This window comes from Venturia canescens, chromosome 4 (genome assembly GCF_019457755.1).
Source record: "Venturia canescens isolate UGA chromosome 4, ASM1945775v1, whole genome shotgun sequence".
In the NCBI taxonomy this organism is placed as follows: Eukaryota; Metazoa; Arthropoda; class Insecta; order Hymenoptera; family Ichneumonidae; genus Venturia; species Venturia canescens.
Genome location: NC_057424.1, coordinates 5,280,198 through 5,303,046, shown reverse-complemented (window position 1 = coordinate 5,303,046; position 22,849 = coordinate 5,280,198). Strand labels below are relative to the sequence as shown.

General features: G+C 39.4%; 3 protein-coding genes across 7 annotated transcripts in view; 1 reads left to right on the top strand and 2 right to left on the bottom strand.

Moving 5' to 3' along the window:
- The window catches only part of LOC122409796 (diacylglycerol kinase theta), a 32,678-nt gene extending 23,620 nt beyond the window's left edge, over nt 1-9,058 (bottom strand). The window contains exons 1-2 of one of the 2 annotated variants that reach the window (XM_043417607.1): nt 7,409-9,058; nt 7,043-7,221 (exon numbers count right to left, since the gene is read on the bottom strand). In XM_043417607.1, the coding sequence (XP_043273542.1) occupies nt 7,043-7,172 (130 nt within the window). In that variant the 5' untranslated portion in view covers nt 7,173-7,221; nt 7,409-9,058. Of the gene's footprint in view, nt 1-7,042 lie in introns of both variants that reach the window. The other variant, XM_043417606.1, reaches the window with a different exon arrangement.
- A 1,512-nt stretch (nt 9,059-10,570) lies between these two features.
- AP-1sigma (AP-1 complex subunit sigma-2) lies at nt 10,571-19,272 on the bottom strand. Of its 3 annotated transcripts, XR_006260870.1 has the most exons (6): nt 18,801-19,272; nt 18,497-18,675; nt 17,966-18,074; nt 17,724-17,861; nt 13,582-13,741; nt 10,571-12,261 (listed from the first exon to the last, which is right to left on the bottom strand). XR_006260870.1 is itself a non-coding variant. In XM_043418240.1 (5 exons), the coding sequence occupies exons 1-5, from the start codon at nt 18,801-18,803 to the stop codon at nt 12,217-12,219; spliced, it is 474 nt and encodes a 157-aa protein (XP_043274175.1). In that variant the 5' UTR covers nt 18,804-19,270; the 3' UTR covers nt 10,571-12,216. The 3 variants fall into 3 exon arrangements, 2 of the variants coding, with proteins under 2 accessions (XP_043274175.1, XP_043274174.1); XM_043418240.1 differs by lacking the exon at nt 13,582-13,741 and having other exon boundaries at nt 18,801-19,270; XM_043418239.1 differs by lacking the exon at nt 10,571-12,261 and having other exon boundaries at nt 13,130-13,741.
- A 907-nt stretch (nt 19,273-20,179) lies between these two features.
- LOC122410163 (uncharacterized) lies at nt 20,180-22,761 on the top strand. Of its 2 annotated transcripts, none has more exons than XM_043418237.1 (8): nt 20,180-20,517; nt 20,631-20,859; nt 20,946-21,232; nt 21,622-21,768; nt 21,846-21,963; nt 22,050-22,183; nt 22,274-22,329; nt 22,574-22,761. In XM_043418237.1, the coding sequence occupies exons 2-8, from the start codon at nt 20,647-20,649 to the stop codon at nt 22,717-22,719; spliced, it is 1,101 nt and encodes a 366-aa protein (XP_043274172.1). In that variant the 5' UTR covers nt 20,180-20,517; nt 20,631-20,646; the 3' UTR covers nt 22,720-22,761. The 2 variants fall into 2 exon arrangements, with proteins under 2 accessions (XP_043274172.1, XP_043274171.1); XM_043418236.1 differs by having other exon boundaries at nt 20,181-20,530.
- Nucleotides 22,762-22,849: the final 88 nt, after the last annotated feature.

Sequence of the window (22,849 nt, the reverse complement as noted above, 5' to 3'; positions counted from 1 at the left end):
CTAGCATTTATTTCGCAAAATAAAATCAAGATCTTTATTATTTTTGCGTTTTTATTCAAAAAGTCAAGAATTTTTGACGTTTTTTTTCCTTTCAAATCGATCTTTGTCCTTGTTTCTGCTCTTGAATAACCATATTATCGCTATGAAAGGTGTCCTTAACATTTGAGCTTTCTAAAACACTGGTTATGAACCCTTTTTTCTCTCTTAGTTTTTCCAAGATGGCGGTTTATGCAAAACAGCATGATGTAAATTTGCATGATTTTTTTTCTCAAAAAGTATCGATTTCACGAGAAAAAATTATAGAATAAAAAGTGTTTAAAATCGTCCGAAGAATACGTGTGAATTTTTTCAGAATTGTTCTAGCTATTTTTGAATTTTACAATTTTGACAATATTTTGAAAATTTTCAAAAATTCTGAAAAAATTCACACGTATTCTTTGGACGGTTCTAAACACTTTTCGTTAAAAAAAATTTTTTTGTTAAGTTGATACTTTTCAAAAAAAAAATTATGAACCTATTTAGTATGCGACGGACAAAAAATTACAAGGCATAACATAATCGTCACTCTGCCACTATATAATAAATAATACAGCGTTGCCCAGTTCTCACCACGGGGAGGTCGACGATAAAGAGAACCTGTTTTTTTGTTTTTTTTTTGTTTTTTGGTTGTTTTGTTTTTTTGTTTTCCTTTGTTTCTTTTATTTTCTTGATATGAATCATGTTTTATCTTATATTCTTTTGCATGTGCTGAATCGAAACACGTTCTGCAAAAATATAAATTGCACGCCATGCAAAGCTTTTGAGTTCTTACAAAACATTTTTTGTTAGAACATTTTTTTTTGTTTTTGTTTGTTGTGCCTCGTGAAGTTTTGCATTGGCGGTTTTTTTTCAAATAACTTTTGGCAACAGCCATACAAACATCTTTAGTCGCTATTTTTTTACCTTCATCTGCTTTAGGGACTAAAGATGTTTGTTTGGCTGTTGCACAAAAGTTATTTGAAAAAAAAACCGCCAATGCAAAACCTCACAAAGTACAACAAACAAAAACAAAAAAAAAATGTTCTAACAAAAAATGTTTTGTAAGAACTCAAAAGCTTTGCATGGCGTGCAATTTATATTTTTGCAGAACTTGTTTCGATTCAGCACATGCAAAAGAATATAAGATAATAAAACATGATTCATATCAAGAAAATAAAAGAAACAAAGGAAAACAAAAAAACAGGTTCTCTTTATCGTCCACCTCCCCGTGGTGAGAACTGGGCAACGCTGTATTATTTATTATATAGTGGCAGAGTGACGATTATGTTATGCCTTGTAATTTTTTGTCCGTCGCATACTAAATAGGTTCATAATTTTTTTCTTGAAAAGTATCAACTTAACAAAAAAATTTTTTTTAACGAAAAGTGTTTAGAACCGTCCAAAGAATACGTGTGAATTTTTTCAGAATTTTTGAAAATTTTCAAAATATTGTCAAAATTGTAAAATTCAAAAATAGCTAGAACAATTCTGAAAAAATTCACACGTATTCTTCGGACGATTTTAAACACTTTTTATTCTATAATTTTTTCTCGTGAAATCGATACTTTTTGAGAAAAAAAATCATGCAAATTTACATCATGCTGTTTTGCATAAACCGCCATCTTGGAAAAACTAAGAGAGAAAAAAGGGTTCATAACCAGTGTTTTAGAAAGCTCAAATATTGAGGACACCTTTCATAGCGATAATATGGTTATTCAAGTGCAGAAACAAGGACAAAAATCGATTTGAAAGGAAAAAAAACGTCAAAAATTCTTGACTTTTTGAACAAAAACGCAAAAATAATAAAGATCTTGATTTTATTTTGCGAAATAAATGCTAGATTCTGAAAGAGCACCCTCGAAAACCCCCTATATGAGATTTTGAAGAATTTTCCTTCGGTTCCTCAATTAAAATTGTGTACCTGAAATTGCGTGTCCAAAATTGGCGTTTTGCGCATTAATGGGTTAAATTTCGAACAGCTAAAATCTCGAATTTATAAACTTCGAATGATAATATGGAGACGGATAGATTCGACTAGAGCTTTGAATGCCGAAAATAAATAAAGCAGAAACTGCAAGGTTCGAAGCACCTTTACATCGAAAATAGAATGTAACAATCGCCCATAGGACGATTACTAAAATATCGATTTTTCGAAAATTCGACTATCACTTTTTCGATTCATAAATTACTATAGTCAGCGATACTGTGAAAATTCACAATTTTGAAAATATAATAACGAAAGATCAAATATTACTGAGGTTGAAATACTGAAACACCAAAAAGTCGAATGGTCAAAATAGCGAAACGTTAGAAAGTCGATCGATCAAAATAAAGAAATGCAGCGGAGCTCCAAATAGTACACGCGTCTCACTCACTCACTTACTCAGACCGGTGATCTCCAATTTTAAACATCGCCATTTTGACTTTCGCCTTTTCGAGCTCGCTATTCCGCATATCTAAGTTTTATAGGCTCGAAAAATTCACTTTCGATTTTTTGCTACTCTATATTCTGGTCTGTCTGTAAAACAATTACTCTCCATTTTGAATTCGAAAATATGAACTTTTGACATTCGTACGGTCTGTAAAAATTGCATTCGAAATGCAAGCTATCGAAATATATATTTTCGAATAAATGCGAATTCAAAGAAAAAATATTCGATTAAAGACGTAATCTGCTAAATAGTCGATCGGGAATAAGAATTTCGAATTACTTATTTTTCTCCAATCTTACATGACGAATTTATTAATTTCGAAATATCGACCATCTACAATTCGGTTATTCGAAATTTCGAACCCCACCTATTTATTCGCAACTCGGGCTTACGCAGGGGTTTTTTAAAAACTCGAAAAGCTATTCGAAACCCTATTCGAAAAGCTCGAAAGAGGGTTTTCCTCGCGATCCAACTGACTGGATAGTCTCCTGAGGATTAACGGGCGAAACCCGTTTTCAAAAAACATTTGTACAAAGGTCACGCGCGTCTCATCGTCGAACGAGGCCGCTTATTTTCATGACATTTTTCAACCCATTCATTACTCGATCGCATTGACCAGCAGCGTGACATCATTTTCGTACGTATATGCAAAAAAAAAAGGATTTTCTTGTCGATCGATTCCTCGAAGTTCGATGTTATTCTCGGAGAGACTCGAGGGGCAAACACCAGCGCAAATGTACGCACGAAAATCAACGCCTCTATGGCTCAGAGGCAATTTTATCTTCAGCTACTTTTTGTTGTTGTTTTTGTTGTTACCGCGCGCGTTCTTTCGCTCCCCCCTTGAACGGGCCTTCCCCCCTCCGAACACGGCACCGTCGTGTCAGAAGCGCTGCCCCTCCCCCGGCGCTGTCGTTCAATTCCATCCCTTTACATCTCTCTGGATGGTGGCCCCAGCTTCAAACCCACCCCCACGATCAATGCTCGTGAGAGAGGGAGAGAGAGAGAGAGAGAGAGAGAGTCGCGCGCGCGGCACAGGCGCCCTCCGCCTCTCCCTTGTGCCAACAGCTTATGAAAGCTCACCCAGCGAAAGCTCTCGAGTATCGTAATACCCTCCAAATACGAGTCAACAATTGTTCTTCGATCAGAGAGCCTCAGAATTTCACGAGTCTTCAGAATAAACGAAAATATTCGTACTCGTAATAACGCTTCTATTAAAAAATACGAACGTACTTTTGTCTTCTCAACTCTTCTGAACTCATCGAACCTTTGGCATCGCAATCACGCGTTATTGTTATGAAATTCCGTGAATTTTCCATTCTCTTTTATCCCACCGGCGCGATCCCGCTCTCGAATAAAATTTTCAGTACCGGAAGCTTTTTATTCCAAGCCCCGAAGCTCCTTGTACTTTGGCACGTTCGATCTGACTCGAATATGCTTCGACCCTGAAAATATTCGAAGCCCGTTGTTACGACAAACGCGAGCTCACCAGTTGTCCTCAACTACCTCTCAAGCCTCTTCGCCCGTGAGATCTACAATTCGCGACATGGGCAGGCTCTTGAGTATCGACCCGAGACAACTTCGTGCACGCACGACACTCGAAAAACTGTTAAAAAAGAACGCGTGCACTATTCTTTCTCTACTCGCGTCAAAGCCATCCGAGGATCCGAGAGGGAAGCGTTATTTACGATCACGAACGGGATCGATCGTTGGAGGAAAAATAAAGACGAATTTAGAGTTCGGAAGAAGCTTCGATTCGTTTCCGCGAAGCGGAGCTTCTGCTTTCGAATCAAATTTATCACGCCGTTTGGGTACATTTTTGAAGCACGCGCGCCAAGACCTCTCGCTCTGGCCGCTACGTGGCGCACAACGTCGAGACAATTCTCGTTTACGATTTGAGCGCTGGATGTCCATAAATCACGGATATCCGAGTGAGAGGGATCTTCGATCTCGATGGACACGGATGAATTTACGAGCAGGACAGTAGATGCAATTACCAACGATTAAGTTTAATTTCGTACAAATAATAATATCAGTGATTTTTGAGCGTAAACCGAAAAAATGGATTTTCCTTAAAAAATCACTATCCACGGGGTGTGGAACACTGGAAAAAACGCATTCGAGCTAAATATTCCAGAGGACTGTGAACCAATCGTGAAGGCAATTTGGCTGGCGCATGGTGAGCTCAGTTTAAAAATTGTATGAAGCGCACAAGGAGGATATATCGATCGAAAAACTGAGTTGAATGAATGAATTTGTTTTGCATTGTGCCGCTGCTCTCGTCGCTGCTTGACATCGAAATATAAATCCGTCGAATTGCAAAGTTTCAATGGTTATTCGTCTGCCGAGAGAGAAAGAGGTCACAAGTGCCTCGAACGGGCCTCTTCCCCTGACACATTGTGTACAGGGGGGGTTGAACACACTGAATGAGCACTTTGGCCATTCATCGCGCTCACGAGCGGTTCGAGGTCAGCCGGTATTTTAACCTGGCCCATAAGAGCTCGAGTCAGTGGAGAGTGTATAAAACGGTAGCGCGAAAGAGGCCTCCTCCTCGTGTGTTAACCTGAGCGCGGTGGTAAGGAAAGCAGGGATGTAGAGAGGACGGAGGCGGTTTATAAGCAGAGAGTAAGAAACGATGGGAGCGCATGAGTGAGCGAGGGAGAGACGAGAAGGGGCAGGAGCCAAGGTTTTCCCGCGCGCACGGAGCGGCGGCAGTCAACGGCGGACGAACCCCTCGCGCGGGGTGCGCGCGTGGGGAAACTCCTCGAGGCTCATTTTCTCGCCGACACACACACACCGCGGTGCGGGGGGCGAGGAGTCCTCGCCTGAAACACGCTTCTATGGCTGTATATGAAACTGGATTTACTTCCGAGAGACCCTTATCGATCAGTCGATACCTTAATTGCGCTCTTGGGCTCGTGTGCCGTGGCTGTTACACACTTGTGAGATACGAACGTGACCGAGGGAGTCGCAGTCGCTCGTTCAAATGCTCTTCAAAACCGTAACGAGCCCCTCACCATTACTATTTTTTCAAATGACTTATTTAACGCTTCTCGTCTCCTCCGAAACTCGCGACGCAGCACGAGCATCGATTGCAGCCCTGCAGCCGAGTCCCTCCTCCGAATCAGCTTGCCCACGATCCAGAAAAGCCTCGAGAGTTCGAGCGGGCGTTCCGCTATTTAAATTGGACTTCGGTGACGAAGGATTTTCTCAACATTTTCTAACTTTCTTCCCGAAGGAGGCCCCGATCGATCGAGTTCCGTTGGCTCGTCACACCATCGAAGTTTATTTGCTGCACATCGATAATGCCCGACTCGTTTACTTTTTTTAGACCTTCGTTCACGGTCTTTCGTGGCCGGCACGCGAGCACACGATCATCGTGTCAAGTTTGAAGTATCGTAGCAGACGATCAACGGGCTCGTTGTCGGCTCGCACCAGACCAAAGTCGTGCCACGTACCGATGAATGAATGCGAGTGCCCGCTTCTCCGTGAGAACCGCGCTCGTGAGCTTCCAAATGCGAGCAGAGCTTTCGTTGTAATCGCAAGGAAAAGGAACGCGGACGGAGCGGCGGGGGGGGGGGGGGGGGGGGGGGGAAGAGGGAAAGGTAACCCAACGCGTTGGCTGGCCCGTTGCGTGTTCTATTCCACTAGGTATGTGGGACGCTCGAGAGTGACCGAGTTCTCGCTCTCTCCTATTCCTATACGAGAGCCACTTATTGCACGTACCGAACGCGAAGCGTATAAAAACAAGAAGAAATAAAGAAGCACCAGTTTGGAGGCGGAGTTGAGCGCGAAGTAGGAAAAAAAACGTTGGCGATCAGACACGCGAATGAGATTGAAGAAACTGAAATAGGCATTTTGCACGAAGGCATTCGAATTACCGAACGAATTGACCGCTCTCTCTCTCTCTCTCTCTCTCTCTTTTGCTTCATACATTTACGTTAGAAAATTACGAGCGTTCCGATGGGATGGAAACATAAACGGGCCTCGAAAATTCACGTCGAAGTATCGAGACAGAAGGCGGCACGAGGTCCTTGGGAAATCTTCGTATGGTTTGAACGATAAGAAACGCGTTGTTTACCGGAGGAAGGAAAGGGTGGGGGGGAAGAGAGAGGGTGAAAAATCGAAGGAAACTGAGATCGGTCGGAGGTGAGTGGTCGTATCGAAATAGCCTGCAAACGTGTGAACCGAAGTCAAAAATCATCCCCGTTTCACAATTACTTTAAATTTTTTATTGGTGCGTCAAAAATCAAGTCTGACGTCTGTACGAACAGCGATGAGACGCGAGAGATGAGAAAAGAAACGAAAAAACGCGGATTTTTCAAATAGCCAGTGTAAGATTCGAGCGAATTTCTAATCTCAAGTTCGATCGGTTATAACGCGAACCGAACTCGAGCCCGATCACTCGAAACGTAACTCGAACATTTATCTTTGACACTTGACGTTTGCAGGATCGAATCTCTCTTTTTCAAAGGACCCATGAGTTTATTTAGTAAAAAAAACACTAAAACACAAGTCTCATAATATTCAGACACGTATATATACGAATCGAAAGTGATGATATATTTGGGAAAATGATAATTCAGTTGAAATACCTTCGCAGATGTAGCCTTTTAGTGTCCAGTGTAGGTCGGTGCAGTTATGACAAAACGTTGCTTTGTGAAACGTTTTTTTGCTGAAGCTGTGACCGTGGCTCTCCGGAGTCTCAGCGGAGACCGACGCCATGTTCCCCTTTCCGCCGCGGCGCCGTTCACGCCAGATTTTCACCGTGGAGCTACGCAGGGCGGGAGCCGCGCGACGTACGACATACGCGTGTATATATATATGTATATGTATTGTGCATACATATATATATATTTATTTATAAATATACTTATATATAAAGTAATAAATAAATATATATATACATATACATATATGATGTATTACATGCCTACGTTATTTCGAAACCGTACACGTACATTTCTCTGCCACGGGCACTCCCGTTTCGCGAGTTTCACGTGCCTAAGGCGCATTTCCGGAGGCTCGCCTTGCCCACTTGCCCACTTCACAGCTGACCATATCACTTGTATACTGGGCAAAGTATCTCGGCGGGTTCGCGCATCCGTGACACGGAGTTGGGCGCCGAATAGCTGCGATCTCGCATCGGCAGCTATCCTCCCTGCCCCCTCTTCCTCGCCGCTCTCCCCCGAGCCCCGAAAAATCAACCCCTTTCTCTCTCTCTCTCTTTCGTTCTTCCGCCGCCCCCTCCCCTGCTCGGTCGCAACAGCGGTGGCGGCGACGACGAGGACGACGACGACGACGACGACGACGATCGCGAAACGCGGTGATAGCGTTCTTCAAGGGAGAGGGCGGGGGCGAGCGCCCACTACGAGAACAAAAAATATAATAGGAACGAGCACCACCCCCCTCCGAAGGCTCGCGCGGTGATCGACTCTCGCGTTCTATGTCTATATTTGCTTTTTTTTCTCTTTCTTATTATTCTTCTTTATTGGAACGGTGCACTTGCGATATCGCTGTTTTATCCTTTCACGGGGGTTTTTCTTCTTGTTATGGGGCTGTTGTGAAGTTTCGGGGTGCGTGCGCGCGGTCGCTAATGCCACCACGACGACTACCTTTTTCGCTCGAACGTCGGGCAACGATCATTCGATCTTTTTATTGTTCAAACAACACGTTTTATTTGCTGCCGATCCCCGATTTTACGATTCGTCGTTCATGCGAATGTCAAAAACCATCGTTTTTCTCATGAGAACGAGATGCTGGCTCCTCCTCCTTTCGTTTAGTTTAGTCAATTCCCCGGATCAGACACGAAACTTGTACTATTTATTTCCCGTTCGTCGTTCGCTCCGCGGCGCAAACCCTGTCCTGTCCTCCTCTTATTCCTCCCTCGGCTGCTTCCACCGGAAGTATCTTGTCCCCGCCGCCCCGTTATCCAGCGCTGCCTTCGCTCTCGATTATACAAATGTGTATAACTATACAGATTTGCACTCTTGCTCCTTCGCGTACAAACGTCAGCCCTCTCTCTTTAATTAGTCCGACACTTTTCCTCTCGAAAATCAACGAAAATAAATGAGATCACTCGCACGGGATTCCATCGAGGACTATTGTGTACAACGCGTATGCCCGCACTCGCTAACTCTCACGCCCGCGCTCACTCGCACACGCACTGACACACACACACACACATACACACACAAGCCCAAGAGACCGTCTCCCTTTTTCCACACCCTGCTGCTTCTTCCTTTGGTTCCCCTCGGTTTCCCGGGCTCTCTCCTCTCTTCTCGTTATTATTCTCTTTTCACTTCGAGCCCTCACGAATTATCCCGAGTTCAACCGCAAAAGTCGAGCAGCTTCACGCTTCAGAGCTTTTTCCTGTCCCGAAGCCGCGCGCAAAACGCGATCGACCACCGCTGGTGCACACGAACGACGCACGACGGGCGGGCGCGACGTCCGACGTCGGTACACAGAGCAGCCACTCTACCACCTCGAACTTACTCCTACAGTCGACGAAAAATATCTCACACATACGCACACTCGAGCGTTGCGCGATAGATACTCGAAAACACACTAGAGAGCGCGCGCACGTTTATACCCCCTGTCGCAACGAGGGAAGGGGACGAGCGACATCGCGCCTCGTCAGGGAAAGGATTCGGTGAGAAACGAGAGCCAAACTCACTCGCGCGCGCACACACACACACACACACCACACACCGACAGCTACCGTAAGGCGAGGGAAAAGCACAGGATACGCCGCGCCAGTTGCTCCCGTGTGTGTTTCTCTAACTATAAGAGGGATAAACGAAGACGTCACGAACCGTTCGCGTTACCCGCGCCGACGCGTGAAAACCTCCTCCTTACGCGCATCCCCTCGCGCGCCTCTCTCGCTCTACATAACGACACGTTACTACCGTCGCGCCACGCGCCACGCGCGCGCCTCTTTCTCTACTTTACACACCCGATACGCGATTTTGCGAATACGTATAATATATATATATATTTACTTCTCTCCCAACGACTCTTGCGCCACTTGGACTTTACCGACAAAGTCGCGTGGGCGACATCGCAGCGTTCACCGTCGCGTCGACACGTCACTATTTTCTTCAAGACCGAACACGTGCCCCGCGCATAAACTCCTCTCGTGTACGCAACGATCCCGTACTCTCTCCTGGTATTTACTTCGACCCACGGACTCACCCGGCAGCTTTCCTCCCGTTTCGCAAGTTTTACGAAACCTCAATATAATTCGGTTTTCTCGAATTTAACGTTGAACGGCGTTCGCCTTCGTATTTCTGTCATTCGATCTTTTTCGTGCCGCTCGGCGATCGTCGCAATGTTTTCTTTCTCAAAAGCTTCGATTTAACGTTCGCTGCTTTTTTTTCCTTCGTTTATACCTACGATTATTGACCGTTAAATTATTTATTTGGCAAGCGACTGGAAACCGGACCGGGAAAGAAATTCCGGTTGGGTTTCACGAACCTTCGATCGCGAGGCTTTTCACCGAAGCAGCTTTCCTTTCCCCCTGCTTCCCTCCGGCACCTTCAGCCGCGATCATGTGTCTCGCCACGTTTCGGACGCCCCACGCAGCCCCTGTTTCCGATATGTTCACCGGAACGTCGACTACTCGTGCGCGCAGGACCGCGCGCTCGAGCGAGCTCTATTCGGACAGTGCAAATGCCTGAATGCTCGGAACCACCCCCGTCAATAATCAGGATCAGGGCTTCGATCCTGACGGTTTCCTATTTTTTCACAGCACTTAAAAAGCTTTTTATTCAGATGCTTTCGGGGGAGAGGAAAAAAGAGGAGAGTGATTTTACAAGAACATCCGAATTTCATAATTCTTCCAAATTTTCCTATTAGAAGCAACGATAAAATCACTGTTTTCAAATCACTTCGAATTCGTACGCTTCGAAATATCTGAAAACTTGAGAGTAAACGACTCGCCATTCTCGGCTCTAAAACCTCGTTCGTCTCAATCTGCTTCACTTCAACAATATCTTCAAAAACAATTTTGTTGTTCATAACCTTGAGTATTTTTATCACGCGACAACTTTTTCATGACAACCAAAAAGTATTTCGTATTTCTGGAATAATGAAACGGTGCAGTAAATACAAAGGGAAAATAATAAAGTTTTCTAATATTTTTCTTTTCTATTTTTTCAACTCGTTTGCCATCATAACCTTTATTGTTGATATTTTACTATTTAATTATAAAGATGACGGTGATGATAAGATTAATGATAGTAATAATAATATTCGTAATAATAATAACATTACGATAATCGTGGACGGAGCATAAAGCATGAACTATTTATCGTATATAAACGGTTTTTGATTCACGAATGATCGATTTGAACTCTGTAATGGATAGCACACTAGTAACGCCTTGCTTCGAACAACTAGTTTCTCTTTAGCTACCGACTCGTCGGTTTCGAGTCTCGGCTCTAAACAATGGTCGCGCACCTTTATCATTTGTTCAACTTTACTTACGAGACAAAATCAAACCTAACGTACACCTAGTCGACGTTTGTACGAAAAAATGTGCGAATATTTTCAGAGCCAGGGAGGTAGAGAGTATTTTTTTCACACTAAAACTTACATTTGGAGGTTCTTACTGGACAAGGCGAGTATTGTAAAAAAAAAAAAAAAAAAAAAAAAAAACAACAACAACAACAATCAAGTACGATCTTCTGGCGGGCTTTTAAACTGCAAACTCGGTTCAACCCAAAATCGATGACGGTGAAGAGTGATTAATATTTTTTTTGGATATGTCTCGTATACGCTCCGGAATTGTCACTTCGGCGACAGTGTGTCGGTAATCGAAATGGTCGTAGTTTATTTTTATTTGTGTAATTTGGTCGAAAAGTAACTATTGTTTGAAATCCTAAAAAATATTTATTCGAAAAGTTCAATTAAGTACGCGTTTTGCATTTTTCAACCGACTCGACTTAGAAAAAGGTTGCTGGCAAATAATTCGTTTTTAATGAAGATTTTGATTGCTCGTTGAACGAACCGAGCCGATTTTATTCGAGCCTGAACTGCATTGTTATTTTCTCGTTCGTTCGCAATATTTCTACGGAATTAAATCGTCACGAAAATACAAAATGAATGGAAAAAGGCAAGATATCGTATTTCGAAGGTGAATTCCCGAATACAATAGAATTGTGAAATAGAATAAAAATCGGCTCGTTTACAGAAATATGAAGCTTCTGATCGGGGCAAGAAGTGCTGGAAAGTCAGCGAATAGAAATTTGTGCGTGATGTCAAGTGCGATATATTTACGGACGATTCGATGCAACTCATTATCAAAATAAGCAAGCGTGCGATCCTTAACTTTAGCGTGCCAATGAAAACCTAATTAACGAGAGAAATAATAGAAGTGCGCTGCCACAACGGTGGAACGAAACAACGAAAAGGGTAAAAAATGGGAATGAATTTTGTTTCGTACGACGCGCGACGACCGCGACTCCGAACGAAGCGATGCTGGAGTTATTTTTTGGCAAATTATCAGTCGTTTTAACAAATTTTTTCGACGCGCGATTCAAGAGCGAGATGAGATTAAAAAAAGGATAAAAACAATATTAACTCGATAGTTTTGCATAGTGATGCGAGGAATAACATTTAAAAGCCTATGTAACGAGAGCGGCGCCTGTAGTCGATGGAATTTTGCTTGAAGATGACCCCTCCCCTCTTTAAGGACGCTCTTCCATAGTCCGTCTTCACAGCAGATTGGTCAGAATGCTTCGTAGATCGTTGTTTAGTCTCCCGCGAATTAACCGAGTCCATGATCCTCGAAGAATCCTTGAGGAGTTTCCTCCTGAAATCAAAAATCATGGAAAAATGCATCAACGACAAAACAATTGTAAAATCACAGCAAACAATGGAACGATAAGAGAGTTTATTTATGCACGCATATGACAACACTTATTTCGACTGTATATGAAGAGGGATCTCCGGATTTACTTTTCACTAGCTGCACATTATTCGGCAAATCTCTGTGACCATCTTAACGAAAATATTATCATAAATAAACCATAGACGTACCTACTCTGTGAAACAAGTTATCTTCTCGTTGCAGCTTCAAATGGTGAACCCTTTTCATATATAGTCAATCATGTGTTAAAAATTAACATTGAATTTCGTATTGATAAAACTTCTGAACAAAAGCCGTGTCGTCGATTAAAAAAAATCGTTTAATTTAATATGCAATGGATTTCAGCGCAGAAACACAATCTCATGCTTACTTCAAGCGATCTTTTAGCGAACTCATTTTGTTTCGTTTTTCACCACGAAATTTTTATTCGGCGCATGAATTGGTGCAACGATGAAATGCAAAAAACCATTTACCGTTACGAAAGAAAATCGTTTTCTTTCATTGTGTGAAAATAACTTATGAAAGTCGAACTATTAGGTAGACAAAATTTTATTGTACAAGTGCTCGTGGTCTGTTTTTCTTTTTTTTTTTTTGTACATCGGAAAAACCAGCGCTATGTAACGTTACATCATTGTATTGAGAAGTTGAAAATTCTACGGGGTTGCTAAAAAATGTCTCATTCACCGAGGGCACGTCGCGGATGTCTCGGGAATTGTCTTAAAACTTATTTCGTAACATTGGTTGTTCGAAGTCGTCTTTTTAGCCTGTCAATTTCGCATAAATTATTTTGTTTTTTTCCTCATTTTTGCTCGGTTTTGTTCACTCTTACTCGCTTCCTTGTTTTCGTTCACATTATATCACTCTCATCGGTCCGTACTCCTTAAACTACTAAATATTATTACGTATCGAGATTTTATTGCCGTCGTATAAAAAGCTATTGAATCGCAATTGACGGAAAAATCTGTGTAAAATCATTATAAAGGTCCCCCTATAAATTGGCAAAATATTATTATTAATTTATTTATATTCGTATATATAGATTCCAAGTTTATATTACTTTCGTCTAAGTTTCCTAAAGCACGTCGGAAGTGTCTGTACAAAAATATGGCAAAGATCATCCGCCGCTGTCGTGTGCTGACATCGCGAAAAGGAAACGTAGGAAATTTTCGCACACGGTTCGTCGTTTACGGTGAATATATTGAATATTGAAAGGAAAGAAGAAAAAAATGGACGAACGAAAAAAATAAAGAATAATGTTTATACGAGAAAGTGGAGATGTGCGACGGCATCGTTCAGCAGATGAGATTTTGTTGTCGAAGTTGGTGGTTGTTGGTGGTCAGTTTGGTCGATGGTAGGGACACACGGAGGATCGGGGCGCCTATAAAAGCCCTATTTCCCGCAGAGCACCTTCGACAGCTTCGTCCTTACACAAACAAAACAAACACTAACTAATTTTCCGTATCGTGCTCGCTTCAGCTCGCCAGCTTATGAACAATCTCTTAAGACACATTCATTTTTTCATATTCTTCTTCAACATAAATGTAATAACAAAAAAAAACACGATCATTCACTAATAAAAATATGCAAAAATTAGGATCATCAGATGCAAGAAGGAAAGAGAATTTTTCAAATAAACACTGAATCCAACGAGCACAGACAAACACTTTACGACTCAGTCAAAAATATCACGCTTTTCTGTAATATTTCATACCCAAATCAACGCTAGCGTAATCGAACCTCATTCAATTAAGGAAGTTGAGGCATTAGAATTAAAATGATGTCATCGCTTTTAAACCGATTGCATCTTTAAAGTGAAGTGTAAAAAAAAAAAAAAACAGTTAAATTTTCAGACAGTTTAGGAGCGTCGTTGCTGAGAAAAATCAATAACAATTTGGGCCAAATAACACGTAATCTTATGGAAGTCAAGAAACATTCAGTGATATCTCCGTTAAAAATGATGCTAAAAATATGAAATTTTTTGGACAACATGAGCAAGGCTTGCCGAATAATGTCAATTTTTTCAGATTTATTAGGAGATTTGCTGAGATTATATTAATAATAATCTCTTTCCCGTGCAGTTTTGAGGCTAGGATCGTCACCGTTCGTCTTTTCGACTGAGCTTTCACCAGTTTTTCGTCTTTTTTCCCCAATTTTTCATTAAAGCGTGTGCAACATTGCCAAACCGTAAACTGGCCTAACTTTTGAAATGTACAGATCATAACTTTTCGGTAAAAAAAAATTACTGTACACAGCCTCAACTTCCTTAACTATATAGTATACGCTATGGAAATATTACGAACAATGACATAAAGCATATTGATGCAGCGAACAAAAGTTGTTTTATTAGCTTTTATAGACACGTACACGTACATTATCAGCCTAATTATTTACAGCAGCATTCCCACACAAATAAGAGCCACGCATTTATGAAGGGGCTCGCGCCAGCTCTTTTTTTTTTCAAACTTGGCCTCGAGCCGCTACAGCGTCTCTTAACATTGTAAATTTCTATGAAAATAATAACGTTTTATATTTTATATTAATTTCTTTGTGTGTTCAATGAACTCGTATAAATATTGATAGTTAACGTGGCATTTTTCGGACCGCATAATTCTGCGAGATTATATTGTCGGTTCGATCGATCGTGTCTGGAGACGTACGATCCCCTGTGACAATTAAATCGATCGTGTATTATTTTCGTTATAATTCACTCTCTCACACACTGGATAACCGCGATACATTTAACATTTAACGTCAAAGATGAATGATATAATATCGTTTAAACTCGTGAAGACTCCATTTTTTTTTCGAGTGCTGACTCTCAAGCGCAAAAGCTGACGCGGTTCAATCGAAGGAACGAACGCGCGTGATCGACTAGAGTTTACTTTCGTATGTAAACATTTATACGGAGATATGTGGATTTGTTCGAAATCAACGATTATAATTTTGTCGGATGACGTCCGATGTTCATTGATTTTTCAAACGTTTCACAAAAATGTGCCCCCCCCCCCCCCCCGCCCCCGAATAAAATTACATTCGTTAAAGCAGTTATTATAACCGTTTAACTTTATTATTTATTTGTTGCGTGATGCTTATGTAGGAAAACTCGTACCATTTTTTTAAGCTCGACAGTTTTTCTGAGATAGTTAGCTTTGTTTATTTTTTTCTTCGTTTTTTCTCTCTCATTTCTTTCAATATTATTATGCTTCGTCATTAAAGTATGCCTCTTTTAGACGTTTTACCCTATTTGCCGAAAGCCATTTTCGTCTTCGTACTCGCGTTCTTTTTCAACGCTCGGTTGAATACGTTTCTAGTGTGAAATGACTTGAAAAACTTTGGAAAGCGATGATTTTGTGCGGGCTGAAATTCAGCTGATTGAATATCGAACGAATTTTCTATCGAGTAAATGGCAAACTGCGAAAAACGTTACTTCCGCTGACACGAGCGATAAACAATGATCGCAATAAATTTAACGTAAAATATACAGATATGAAACGAAAAACAGAAAATCGTTCGATAAAATATTCATTAATCGTACCGAAAGCTTTCACAAGCAAACTTATTCTATTTATTCGAATAATTTTTTTTCAATTTTCAACGAAAATGGCTCGAACAATTAATATTGATGGATTTATTGTGATATATTCTACGACCCCAGGTTACCCTTTGTCATTATTAACCCAATTCCTTATTGTACGTTATTTATCCCATTGTAAATACTCTGAATACAAATATTTGAGTAAACGTTTATATAAAATATATTAATTTGTAAGAAACTTAGTTTCGGAAAGGCGTTTAATAAAAACAAAAATGTTTTTATAAATACTTCGTAAGCATGGCGAGAAAAAAATCTAGGAATAAAAAAAATATTTAAAAAATTCGATTTGTACATATTCTCCACTCCCGGAACGTAATAGAGTCACGAAGAAATGGTTTTTGAACACGTAAATTATGAATTTTTTCTTTTCCAGGACATAAAAAAATGATTCTCTTTCGTGCAATGGAAAAGTTTTTTTCTTTTCTCTCTCTCTCTCTCTCTCTCTCTCTCTCTCTCTCTCTCTCTCTCTCTCTCTCTCTCTCTCTCTCTCTGAACGATCGAAGAAATGCGTGCACGCATTATATTTTCATGCATGCGAGGAGACATTTAGTTGTTTGGGTTTATTTGCACAACGATGATTGTCGCACGTGCGATCGAAAGCGTCAGCAATATTTTTCTATATACACTTTGTAAGTTTTAACACGTGTGCGACAGAAAGAAAAAAAAATTCTATTTATCACTAATTTGTACATGGGATAGTGCGAAGCAGAGAATTTGGCACAAATAGAAAAAAAGAAACAACGTAATTTTAAATATATTTTCATATTCATGGATTTCTTGGTAATTAGTTTGGAAAATGCTTGTTATTTTCAAGCCGTTTTAGTCTCATTCGTTTGTCTTTTTTCACACGGATAAATTAATTGGTTTATCTCTGTTTTTTGTTTTTTAATTGTTGCTTTTTTTTCTAGTACCAGTCCCTGATTAGAAGCACAATAAATGTTTGCACTGCGAGACATGCTTCCACGAGTTACAATTGTATTTCATGCCGGATTGTCGAAATTTTCATCATTGAGTTTCACCGTAGAAGTACTTTCAATAATTTCTCAATCTTTCGTTACGTTTACTCATAGACTCAATTGTTGTAACGCAGATGGAAAATCTGTCACTTTCTCAAGATGCAAATTTCGTTACGATATTACCAACAAAAAAAATACACAAAAAATGTGTCAATGCTGACTGCGTTCTGCGATCAAACAATCGAGATAAAAGTCATACAACATTGTGCTATGTAATAACCGACACGGCGCCAGCATCCGCCAATGCTCAATGAATCATAGTATTTTACATAATACTGCATTAGCGAAGGAAACAAATATAAAATGGGTACAATGTCTTCTCGATAATGAAACGAGAAAAGAAATGACCGATTGCTCGGGCCATTCTACAAACTGATGGTTTTCAATATTATGCAGAGGTACGGATTACAGCCTTTGACAAAAAAACAATAATATTATGCGTCTGAATAACAACGAAGAGCCTCTAACAAGCGAACATTGTACTCTATTGTACACGTTCAGGAATACTAACGCATCAAGGTCTCTTGAATACGGTATAAGAAAACAGGTATTCAGTCCACGAACGAAAAAATCTCCCAAAAAAGGAATGTTGGAAACAATGTACATAGGATGGTTTTCAGATTAAGGACTCGCCCCAAGGGATGAACATTTTGTCAATGCGCGACGCAAATAACTTTTTGTAATACATGCGATTGGCGCTCATATTTTACGACTCGGCTTTGATAATCAGAAAAGAGTAGCGATTTGTGAGGATAGACAAGTCACAATTCTAGGGGTACATTGCCATAACTAACCTCCTGGAGTAGATCTTGAGCGGCTATCGCCTTCAACACGTTCTTCTTACTCGTTTCTTGTATTTCTCCTCCCACCAACAACTCATCCAAGATAAAATAGGCCTTCTCAAAGTTGAAGATTATGTCCAATTCGCACACCTGATTATGCAAACATTATTCATTGAATTATTCATTTTGCTTGCTCATTTAATCATACGATTCTATTATTTGATAAATTATTCAATTGGGAGGGTGAGACTTACGCTTCCAAAATATTTGTCCAATAATTCTACGTATCTGTGGATGATCTCTAGAGTCAGTAACTCATTGTCGTTTTGTTCTATGGCGCAACAAAAGTATAAACTTGCGTATCTGTAAATAAATTTATACTTTTGTTTTTATCCTTTACACTGATGTATAGTTAGTCTTTTTTTTTCTCCTCTGGCATGCTTTGTGATGAAACTTATTGACTGTTCTTAGCGCCAAGTTGACAAAAAGAAATTAACATGAATTTTGGTAAACAAAGGATTTTGAAAATTTTTTATCATAAAGTTTCGCCCAAGCAGAATGATATTTCCATTATAAAATTGCCAGCTCTACCATTGATTGGATGATTGGGTTCCCAGAAAGTAATATAAAAAGATAAAACATAACCCCAAAATCACGGTGGGTGCCTTTATTTGGCAGATTCGAAATTTTATTTGGTATTTTCAAAAAAGATGGATTTAGTTATATTTGAGAAAATGCATAAACTAATAGCAGTATTCAATTTGGTGAGATTTTATTTAACTTACCTTTTGTAAACAACTTTAACGTCTTTCCACTCCAAGAAACTGGACATTTTAGGTTTTCGAGCAAGTATTGTAGTTATCAATTCTCTCGTTATTTTTTTCTTCAGTTTATCAGGATGAGCAACGTACCATTTTTGCAATCGTAACTTGCCTTGACGGCTGAACAACAACATGAACTGCATCTGGAATAAAAAGAATCACCAAATTTTTTGCGATGAAATAGCGGGTGCATCGACGGTTGGACCAATGACGATCGAATGACGGACGACGGACGATCAAGCTAGCAAGTAGAAAAGTCCTCACTAACCATATTTTCGATTTGAGAACTCCACCGCCGCTTAGTATCACTAACACTCTTAATCAAATCTCGTTTCTTATCCGCACCGTCGTCAATGAAATATCACAGGTATCTGACGCCACCTTATTAATGCATCGTCATTTTTTTTTCTTTTTGACACGTACGTGGTAGCGCTCGACCATTCGCTAGCTAATTGATGCGAGCGATATCAAATATATTTCTATGTCACTCACACAGCATTGAAAATTTCGATAACAATAATTGTACGATTGTACAAATAAAATAGGCCCCGCCCATCCGTAGATGAAAGTAAATCCTCACACTTTCGAAAGCATCACGCCAAAGTGGTTTGACGTGAACCCCGACAATTTTTTTTTTCAGTGTGATATTACAACCTTAGAAAACTCAACTCGAGTCGAGATTGGTACTAAAGCACCGCGGAAATATAGCCACGACAAAATAATACAGATATATGCTACTGCGTGGTGGAATCTGAAAGATCCAATGATAGTTCAAATAGAAATCGTGTTTATCGAAAATCAATAAGAAACTGCTTTGAAAGGTTTCACCACCCGTAAATACTTAATAAGTAGCCGAAAGCAGGCGCCACGATACGGACGAAAAAAAAGCGGGACCGACTAATTATTTTGAGTTAGACTTTTTCTTTGTATAAATGGTATAAATCGTTTGTTAGACTCTTGTATTATAATCGACGCTTGTCAGAAATTAGATAATTAGAAAAATTCAAAACAAAATTCCGTGATGATAAGTGAGCTGATTTTTTGTTCGCGTTTGAGTCATCATCATGCAAACATATGAATTTTTAACGATTGTTCTCATTTCGATCGCAAAACGTGAGATTCGGATTTTGCAAAGTGACAATAAACAGATGATGTGCACTTTTTTCCAATAGGTGATTTTTTTCAGTAAGCAAACAAAAATCGCAATGAGTTCGTGATGGATAAACAATGTTGATTTTTCGTTAGCTTATTTGTCATCGACATTCCAAGTATATATGTAGGAACAATAGTTTTTATATCGATTTAAATTTAGTACTTGATAATATGTATGGTTTCTGATGGTGGAATATTAAAAAAATATATGAATATCGATTTATGCTTGGAGATGACCGAAATTTCAAAAGTTAGGTTTTCATGAAAGCGATATGAGCAATGACGCCGTTTCGTTGCTATTATTGGTAGCAACGAATAATTCATTGATTGTATGCGTGAACTGTTTACTATTTTTTTGTGAAAGCTTTATATCAAAACATCATAGAACGAAGCAGTGAAGATGGAAAAATATATAGCGTTTAGATGCGGGTGCGTTTAGAATTGTGCTCTCAACGTTCCTCCCGACCGCTCCCGACGTTCAAGTGGTTGAACGCATCCACAGAGAGAATCGTCTGTGGATTCACTTCAAATCGAACACGTTTTATGCCCGTTTTCTCGAACGTTAATTTGAGTTTAAACTCGGTTCATCCTATTTCGAAACTATATGAAAAAAATTGAACTGAGTTTGAACCGCGTCGGAGAAAACGGGCATTAGCGTTATTAGCAGCGGTTATTAAAGCTATTAACCCTGTCAGCGTCCAAGTGGAATGTACCCGTTGTGAAACATCATTTTTTTTGAGAACGAGACATTAAACGAATATCAGTTTCAATGTTCCAGTTTTACCAAATCCGTCAACAATCGAATTTTCTTATTTCAATCACGTATTGGATTGGTTTGTAAAAATCGTATGTATGCCGTTGCTTTTCATCGAAGTTAACGGGCATAAAACCGTGGTAAAAACAATAATAATGCCTAACAACCAGATAACCTAAAACTTTTTTGCAGATGAAAGTTACGAAACATGCCGCTCTTGACAGAGATGATGAACGTTTGGAATCTGCGACTCCACTCGTTGTTGTATTTGACAAATTTCACTTTCTATCTGCCGAACGATAACAAAGTTCATTACGAGCAGGGAACAAGAAACGAAAAAGATTTTTCCAATGGTATTCCCTCGCTCGTACTGTTTACGATATGGTTTCTTCTTTATTGGGCTTACAAAAACTTTCTTAATGTGGGTGAATTCAATGATATCAAATTTTTCAACTTGTTGAATAACGTTCAAAACTACTAATGAATTCTTTTTTAATATAAATTCAGCTCATCCTACGAAGAATGAAATTTGCGATTATTAGAAGATTGCGACTGATCGAGGGACTTTGGTGCTGCTGTTTTGCAACATGCAGTGTTATTTTTCTGGTGCAGTTTGCACCGCAAACTCGGAACTGTCCTTGGCACAAAAGCAACGATTATCATTTTGGATTTTTAATGCACAAAACATTCTACCTTCATCAAGCTGCAATTCAAGTATTTTCGCATGATCATTGGCTCAAGGGATGGTCCAGCCAACTTTTTGCCACTGGAATACCTCTTCAGTCTTTACAAAAGTATACTTTATGTATATCCTGTTAATATCCAAAAGAAGCCGTGATTATTGCTCAATTGTCATGTGAAAAAGTGTATTTCCCTTACAATTTATAAAATCTTGAACATATTTTGTGGAAGATAGGTTCTGAACTGACTAATCTGAATTTAAAAACTAAAGAACAATAAAGCTTTGAGACTTTTTCCTTTTTGGTGAACTTGACTGTTCTTTCACAAGTGAGATTTCTTTGCAAAAAATTTTGAAAAATTTCAAAGTTAGAGCAAGGAATATGAAGTTTACGTAATTCTCCTCTATGCATGCCCCAAGCATTTTTGTTAAATTGCAAAATTTCATAGTCTTGAATCTCTTATTCTGTTTCAATAAATTAAAATTATTTTATTCCCTCTTCAGGTCACCAGACTCTATAACTGCGCTATTATTATACAAAGCAAGTGAAACAGCCCTGCTGAATATTTGTCGTCTTTTAGTGACTTTGTCAAGGGGTCAAATTGTCAGAAGAATTGCAAAGGTTTTATTTAGCCTTTACTTTTTCAATTGGTACGTTTATTCTGATTATTACTTTTTTATCATCATTGACTCAAGTACTTGTAATGAAAAGTTCATTTTTGCTTCAGGATCTATGTGCACACAGTGCTCGTGCCTCGTGTTTTGCTTTTATACACAGACGTTAATTACAATTTAAGAACGCACTCGTCTTTGTGGCTCTGGTTAATCTGCGAGTTGATAAATTCAGTAAGATGTCGTCGTTTATTTTTTGCTTCTGCATAAGAAACTTTCTGCAGTTTTTTAAAACTCGAATCCATTTTTTGCGAATGCAGATACGTTACAAAGAATTTGGGTGCATTTACTCAAAGGAAACTCTGGAAACATCATTATTTCCCCGACCGAGTGAAGAAGCTGTTGAATTTGTGAATATTCTTAAAAAACACAGGAGCTGTATTAAAAATAAACGGTGAGGAAACAGAAAACATTTTAAAGTCACACAATCGAATCTGGAAATATGAATATAATAATTTTTTTTTCAACAACTGTCTGCCCACAGAATCGACGATGAAAGTGCAACGACAAAAAAGACTGAGTTATGGCAAACGCTTGTTTGTGAGTATTGTTCAATTTTGATCTCACAATGGAAAAACTTGCGTTCTTGAAATCGGCAAAAACTTAATTATGAGCAATTTGTTCATATCCGTTAATTTATTGTCAGTGATCCTCGTCTTTAAGATGATTTTCACCAAAGTTCAAATAAATAGCTTTTTTTCTGTATCATGCCAGAGATTCTGAAAATGAAGTTTGCATTAAATTTTCAATTTTTATGGAAATAAAAGTACAATTTGTTTGGCAGGTGCAATGACAATGAAGAAAAAGCTGAAGAAGCTTCGTGAGAGTAAACGAGAGGCTGTGAATAAAATAAACATAGATTCCAACGATTTTGGGAATGAAATCAATGAATATGCTAAGAATGATGTTATGGCCATGAATCTTTCATGAGATTTTAATTACAAATAAATTATTTTTCTCGTTCGATGAAAACCTCTCTGATTAATCCTTTATCCGTACGAATGAGTATACGTAGGAAAAAGGGAGCATTTGGATGGATATGTTGCTTTATGTCTTCAGC